Source organism: Phalaenopsis equestris, unplaced genomic scaffold (assembly GCF_001263595.1).
Source record: "Phalaenopsis equestris unplaced genomic scaffold, ASM126359v1 Scaffold222774, whole genome shotgun sequence".
NCBI classification, from domain to species: Eukaryota; Viridiplantae; Streptophyta; class Magnoliopsida; order Asparagales; family Orchidaceae; genus Phalaenopsis; species Phalaenopsis equestris.
This window is the reverse complement of record NW_018240930.1, coordinates 12,474-20,474: the sequence shown is the minus strand read 5'-3', so window position 1 is coordinate 20,474 and position 8,001 is coordinate 12,474. Positions and strand designations below refer to the sequence as shown.

Here is an 8,001-nt window from a genome sequence, read left to right as displayed (position 1 = left end):
CTCTTTCCCGATCACCCGCCCGGATGAATACAGTCTCTACTTCGCGAACTGCGCTCCCGAAAGCCAGGTATCCATGTCCGTTCGTACGGAGATGTACAACCTTCGCCCTGATGGCTCCCGCGACTTTCTTTCCGTCGGACAAGCCCCCGTACCGTCGATCTACTTCTTATTCTCTCTTGTATACGCCGTTTTCCTTGCCATCTGGTTATATTTCTCGCTTTTTAGGAACCGGCTCAACGTCCACGGGATCCACCAGATCATGGCGGGCCTTCTTCTCGTCAAGGCCCTCAACCTCATTTTCGCTGCCGAAGACCAGCACTTCATCCGCCTTACTGGCACGCCCCATGGATGGGACGTCCTCTTCTACCTCTTCCAGTTCCTAAAGGGGGTTCTCCTTTTCACCGTCATCATTCTCATCGGCACCGGCTGGTCCTTTCTTAAACCCTTCCTCCAGGACCGGGAAAAGAAGGTCCTCATGATTGTAATCCCACTACAGGTCGTCGCCAACATCGCATCTGTCGTGATCGGCGAGACTGGACCGTTCATCCAGGGCTGGATCACCTGGAACCAGGCTTTCCTCCTCATTGACATTATCTGCTGTTGTGCAGTCATATTCCCGATTGTTTGGTCTATCCGATCTCTTCGAGAGTCTTCGAAGACTGATGGGAAGGCTGCGAGGAACCTGGCCAAGCTCACTCTTTTCCGGCAATTCTACATTGTTTTGGTCGGGTACTTGTACTTTACAAGGATTGTGGTATATGCGCTTAAGACTATCGCTTCGTATAGGTACCGTTGGGTGAGCGTGGCAGCTGAAGAGATTGCGAGCCTAGCCTTTTATATCTTCATGTTCTATATGTTTAGGCCAGTGGAGAAGAACAAAAATTTTGTGCTCAACGAAGAGGAGGAGGAAGAGGCAGCTCAGGCCGCCCTGAGAGATGAGGAGTTTGAGCTCTGAGGTTGAGGACAGCGGACTTTCAACGTTATCTGATTTACAGGTATGTTCTGTATCTTTTTAACTAGCCTAGATGCTATGAAACTCTGCCATCCATGTGAATTTTGTTATGCACTTGAAATCGTCAAAGTTAAACTGTAGAGTAAATTCCGTTTTATCTTTCTGAAGCCTAATTAAACGGTTTTTTTCCTTTCTGTATATCACAAAGAATGATCTGTTGCAAGACAGAACCAATTGTTATGCAGTTTTTGGTCTCTGTTTTTCTCTGAACTAAAGTCAACTGAACGGCAGTTCTAATTTTTTGAAGCCGTAGAAAGCTCAACTTGACTACATGGCTGCCAAAAGTGGGAAAAAAAATCTTCTTTGCGAAATGGAAGATACTTGCGCATTTACACTGCAAATTTATCTGTTTTGTCCAACCTAATTTAGACGTCATTAATCTTCTAATAGTTTAAAGGACATTAAATTTTACTGTTAGTGTGGAGGGATGTTTAAATATTAATATGATTGATCTTGTATGTATTTTAAAACGGTATTGAAAATAATTTCTTTCTTTGTACTCGCAAGATAATTAGAGTTTTAATTTGGCTTCTTCATGCGATGCCACAAACTGTTTCACTAGTGTTTTAAATGCTTTCTGATAAGTTTCTATTTCTGCGGCATGATGTTCTACCCACATAAAAGTGATCTTAATTTTTTTAGATTTAAATGAAAATATGATACTAAGTAGGATGCAGTGAAGAAAAATGATTTATGGAGCCGACCCCGCTTAGTGGGATAAAGGTTTTATTGTTGTTGTTGTTGATGCTCTACCCACTATTCCAAGTGTCACAAGAAGTGTGCCATTGCTGGCACCAACCGTTAAAATAGTCTTTGAGTAGCTTTCTAGGTGATTATTTGCATTCTTCAACATATACATATCGCATTTTCTATGCATAAGGACTTATTTCAGAACAATTTCGTTTTTAATAATATGTTTGTTTATAGTATTTTCTTACATTTTCTATTTTTTTTAAATGAATTAATATATATTTAAAAATATTTAAAATAAATTTTAGATGTGCTGAGTGTTTTTAAAAACAATCACATCTTAATCAAAAATGGCAAAAATGTTTTATTTCAAATCAACATAAGCAAAAAAAAAAGAAAAAAAAAGAAAAAAAAAATGATACCTAAAAACAGCTAAGAAAACAAGTTTGATCTAGTTCTTTACCATTTGGACATACAAAGTAGAAAAAAATGATTATATATTCTAGAATTTAAAGGTTTAAGTCTCCTGACTATTTGTTAGAAAAATTCAATGTTATTTAGAATAATCAATTGTGGTTAATACTTATTTATTCATTTTCTTTGACGTGGAGATTGAGATAGTCCAGTAGCGTTAATTTAGGCATAGAATATCTCAACAAGAGTATTTTCTGATTATTGGTGATCTTAATGTCAAAGATAATATCAAGTAAAATCTTTAAGTTAAGAAAATATAACGCTATATCGGTGGCAATGAGAGCCTAAACCCACTAAATTGATTTTCTAACAGATAAGATGGCACCTTTTGTCCGTTATCTTCTTACTTTCATTTTAATGTGATGGTTAAAGGTAGAAATAGAGCAATTTCTCCGTACAAGTGTGCTCGTCAATCCTGTGAAAATCGAAGCAGTACATTGAACTGGAAGGTGATGGTCAAGTTTCAATGGTTTAACTGGATAAATATTAAAATTAATGTTTAGATCCAGAGCCCGAGGATCATTACCAACAATAGGCAAGACAAAATTTATAAGTAGAGCATTATTTGAAAAATTACCTATAGGCAAAAGTGAATGTAGAATCTTAGTTAAAACTGGTGTAAATTTTGAAACATGAGCCACTCTATTAGTTCTTAATTTGTCATTATATTTCTTATTCCTACTTCTACCTCTACAGATCGGAGCAATAGGTACAGGTTTATGAGAAGGATTCTTAGGACAATTTAAAGAATCATGTGTAACCGTCAAACAAGACAATACACGGAAAAGATTTTCATTCATAAATCACTTATTGCGTAATATCTTGACCTTTAACATTAAGAATAACATGATATGGGAAAACAGACTCAATATTAACTTATATACTGACCCTTGCAAATGTTAACCTAGATCCCTTAGCAGTTAGCTGATCAACAAGTGGGTCAACAAGAAGAGGAACACCTATTTTTCTAGCAATTTTGAAAATGTCATTCTCAGACTAACAACGCAGATTAGGAAATTTAATCCATTATCTTTTAAGTGCTGAAAATACAATAGCTTAATTTTATTTGTGACATTAGGATTATACAAAGTGAAACTTTACGGAGCTTGTGGCAAAGCTTGATGTTTGTGGTATGCCTATAATCAAATAATTAATGAACTATGTGAACTATGTGTGATCAATCTAAAGATGGTGGTCAATCTATGATTCATGAAGTTTTAATCCATTATCCTTTATGTGCTGAAAATACAATAGCTTAATTTTATTTGTGACATTAGGATTATACAAAGCGAAACTTTACGGAGCTTGTGGCAAAGCTCGATGTGTGTGGTATGCCTATAATCAAATAATTAATGAACTTTGTGAACTATGTGAACTATGTGAGATCAATCTAAAGATGGTGGGCAATCTATGATTAATGAAGTATATGAGATCAATTTAGGGGCTCTTTGGTCAATTCCAAAAGGAGGTACTGTATTTCTAATACCTGCAAATTAAATTTTCCATTGTTTGACGGGACACATAGGAAATGCAACATATATTTTCTCCTTATTCCGAATACATCGAATGCTCTTTTCTACCCCTTTGTTCCAACCCCCCTTTGCGGCACAGCTAGCAATCAGAATCTGGGATTTTAAGACAAAATGGAGTAAAAACGGGATTATGGATTCTGTATGATTTAAAGTTGTCATTTTATTGCTGTTTAGCAGGAGTTAGGCAGAACAAAGGAAAAACTTGATTCAAGATTCTATAAGATTTAAGGTAGAACGGAGGAAAAAAGTAGATTAAAGATTTTGTAGTATTTAAAGTTGTCATTTTTTTTGCTTTTTGCCAAGATTTGAGGCAGAACGGAGGAAAAACGGGATTAAAGATTCTGCAGGATTTAAGTTCTCATTAATATTATTTTCTTGCTGTTTGGCAGGATTTAGTTTAATTCCTGCTTCGAGATCAAATCATGCTACCAAATTGTCCTTATAACAATATGATCGAAGACCTGCGAAATGAGATTTTATGATGCTTATTATTATTTTCGCCTTTCAGAATTGCAAATCTTTTATTTTCTTTTTGTAAATTTACCTAATGATTTATTGCACTTATCACTTGTTTGACGTGATTTTTTTTTTTATTTGAAGTGTTTTTTTATTGAGATAAAATCAGATGCTTGAATGGTGTTATATAGTTCAGTTTTTGTTTTATATTCAGATTTGATATGTTTGTTATTGAGAAGTTGATTAAAAAGGCAATTAAGTAACAATGCAGCTCTTGAGAGTTTTGATATGTTTGTTATTGAGAAGTTGATTAAAAAGACAAGTAACAATGCAGCTCTTGAGAGGGGCATTATATGACAAAATTTTAGCTGGCGGAATTCCAACTTTTTGAAAAGTGGGGTTTTAAAAAGAAAGTAAAATTGAAATACATTCCACTCAACTATTATGTATTTACATATCTAACACCCAAACGTCAATTTTTACATACACGCATGCTTACCCATGCATGAAAATTGTGTATTTCACTTTTAAAAGTTAAAATGGTGGTGCTTTTATTTGATATGAAAATTTTGGTGGTATAAATGTAAAAAAGGAAAGTTTAAATGTTAGATATGTAAATATAGTGGAATTGGATGGTATGTATTCAAATGGCCCAAAATAACACCCAATTCCTATGTTTGTACATATCTAACACCTAAAATTTGCTTTTAACATTTATACCACTCAAATCTTTCATCTAACATAAAAAAAATATTATTGTTTTAACTTTTAAAAAGTGAAATAAACCTTTTAATGAACAGGTAGGATTTTATGTTTGTAAAATTTAGGGGTTTTGGTGTTAAATATGTTAATGCATGGGAACTGAGTGGTATGCATGTAAATCTTCCAAAAATAATCATTAATATAAGCATTTTTTTTATGAAATAATGATATATCTAAGGAACAAAATTTGAGTCAGAATCGCTGTCAGATTATATTGCAAAAATTATTTTCAACAGTAGCTATATGTTAATTTGAACTTTTTTGAGTCTGATGCTCAAAATAAATTAAATTTTGACATTATTAATTTTTAAGCTTCTATTAAAGCTGCAAATTCTAACGAGGGGTTCGTTAGATCTTGGAAGTGATGACAGTAGATGAACCTGAGTAGGTTTGATCAATACCCACATTTTCGCTCTCAAGCACGCTGAATTATAACCCAGGGCTTGGATTTAGCTTATTGTTATTTAAGTAATCAGAATGAGCACGTAAAATAGTTTTTATTGCTTTTATTTGGATTTTTGCGGCCTAATCACTAATTCAATCGAGATCCGTAAGCTGGTATGGTTTTCTTAGAGTTATTGATGGTGATTATTGATAGATTGCCAAGTTTTGAGAGGCTTGTTGGGACTTGGCAGATTTATTAGATATAGTTAGTTTGATCTTTTGGAATTAAAGCCATCTGCATCCCCCTTGATATGTATCCTGTTTCTTCTCTTCTTAGCTTTAGGTGTGCAGGAGAATGCTAATGGTTGGAACTTTATGTTTTGACATGGATGTTGGTTGTTGATGCACATTTTTATTGAATAAGGCTATGGGCTTTGAAATAATGGTCTATTGGTTATTTGTTGAAGAAGACCCAATTGAAGAACTACAAACGGTCATGCAACAACGAGATGAACAAACTAATTGTCTTGAGAAGAAGGTTGAAGAAATGATAATATCATTGGCAACTTTGCAAAGTTTGCAACAGACAACATCATTGCCGGCCATTGAGGTTATTCAACAGGAGATCGTTTATTTCCTCGATGATAAAAAAAACCCAACTGAAGTAGAAGAGACAAGTCAAAGAAAAGAATATTCTACCCAAGGTGGAGTCCCAGAAAAAGAAATAATATAATTAATCGAACAAAAAGTTACAGAAACAATGCCTCATATGAGGACCAGATCCTTAATTTCAACGGGTAGACTCTACCCAGAGGAATATGATCCCTTTCAACATACTAAAAGTTCTGTACCACTACTTTTCAAGCTGTTCGACGATACTGAAAACTCTCGTCATCATGTAGTACGCTTCCAAGCAAGTTATTGCAACGCGGAAGGTGATGATGTTCTTTTGTTTCATTAATTCGGTAACAACCTTATAGGGGTCACTTTTGATTCATATGTAGATCTTCCCAATGGATCTGTTAAAATGTTTACAGAATTGGAAAACTTATTTATTCGATATTTTGCTGGAGCACAACACGACATTATAGTTGGAGATTTGGTAATTGAAAAACAAAAGCCAGGAGAAACGCTCGTGGACTACATTTTTCATTGGAGGAAATGAAATGTGAGCCACAACTCTAGAAACAATATACCGTTGAAATCATACTTAAAAACATCCATGGACCAGTAGCATTCATGCTCAAAGGATTCACAATTAAAAGATTTGAAAAAATCACCCATGCAAGTGCAGCCTGAGCAGAAGAAACATCGACAAAACATCAACATTTCACAACGACAACCGCCTCTGTAGCTGCAATTTTAACAATCAACTCAGCAAAAGACAAAAAAGAAATCAACAATGGATCAAATGAATAAAGAATATCCATTCAAGATGGAAGTTGTGGCTAAGATATTCCATAGTTTACTCAAGATACCAGAGTTTAAACTGCCTGAGGCTAAGATGCTGGAGGAAGTTGACTTGAAAGACCAGCGTAACTATTGTGTCCACCATAGGATGCTTGGACATAAGATGGAAGACTGTTTTGTCTTTAAAGAATTGTTAGAATGCAACTTTAAGGCAGGGAACATAGTTATCTTGAAGGAATACTTCAAAGAGCCCGAAAAGGGTTTGATCAATGTAATCCCGATTGATGAATTTGTTCTTGCCGATTGCTACAATGATGAAGACGGATGGCAGATAGTATTGTTGAAATCTTCTAAAAAGATTCTCAACAAGATGAAGACTACCTCAGTTTCAACATCAACAATGAAGCAACTCCCATCATTAAGAAAAGAAATTAAAAAGAAAGAAGAAAATGAAGTTGGCAGGTTTAGAGGTCATCACAACATGGGTCTACTAATCCTTTTGTACCTTCTACTTTTATTCCTTCTACTTCTAATCATGATACTAGACTGGTTTTCATGGACCAAGGCAACACATCCCTTTAGTTGTTGACATTGTATGAATTTTTTTTCATCCCTTTGGGGAATGTTAATGCAAAGTCCTTTAATTTTGCTTACATTTTGTCTATCTTTAGTAATGAATCAGGTTTTGATTAACTAAATAATTCATGAATTGTAAACAATCTTGATGATTTTGACAGTAACCATAATGATGTTGTAAATGAAAATCTTCTTAATGATAGTAAAAAATGAAGTTGAGTATGTCACATTAGAACTGTAAGTTTTAACAATTTACATAATATTGGAATCATCAAAATCTGAGATGAAGGATTTAGGTAAAACACCTATAGAAGGAGCTCTATCTTCAACACAACAAGAAGAAATAATTGAAATCAATTTACAGAGTGAAAAAGTTTTACCTGCAAGAACAACTCCTTGAGAAAAAGAGAAATACGTGATGTGTCAGAAGAAAAACATCAATTCTCTTTCTGAGATTGATACTTAAATTTCAATTCCCATCTCGGGGTCAGTACTTAAATTCTGATTCCCTTCTTTCAAGGTCGGTACCTAAATTTCGATTCTCTTTCTGGGGTTGATACCTAAATTTCAATTCCCATCTTAGGGTCAGTACCTAAATTCTGATTCTCTTCTCTCGAGGCCGGTACCTAAATTCTGATTTTCTTTCGAGGTCGGTACCTACATTTCGATTCTCTTTCTGGGGTTGATACCTATATTCTGATGCTT

At 34.7% G+C, this 8,001-nt stretch overlaps 1 protein-coding gene across 3 annotated transcripts in view; it reads left to right on the top strand.

Annotated features, from left to right (window-relative positions):
* Positions 1-4,188, top strand: part of LOC110037648 (protein GPR107-like) — a 4,706-nt gene extending 518 nt beyond the window's left edge. Inside the window, exons 2-3 of one of the 3 annotated variants that reach the window (XM_020742348.1) lie at positions 1-995; positions 4,098-4,188. The exon at positions 1-995 is cut by the window's left edge and continues 1 nt beyond it. In XM_020742348.1, coding sequence (XP_020598007.1) covers positions 1-955 — 955 coding nt within the window. In that variant the 3' untranslated portion in view covers positions 956-995; positions 4,098-4,188. Of the gene's footprint in view, positions 996-1,160; positions 1,513-4,097 lie in introns of those variants that run through there. The other 2 variants (XM_020742346.1, XM_020742347.1) reach the window with 2 other exon arrangements.
* The last annotated feature ends 3,813 nt before the right edge of the window (positions 4,189-8,001 follow it).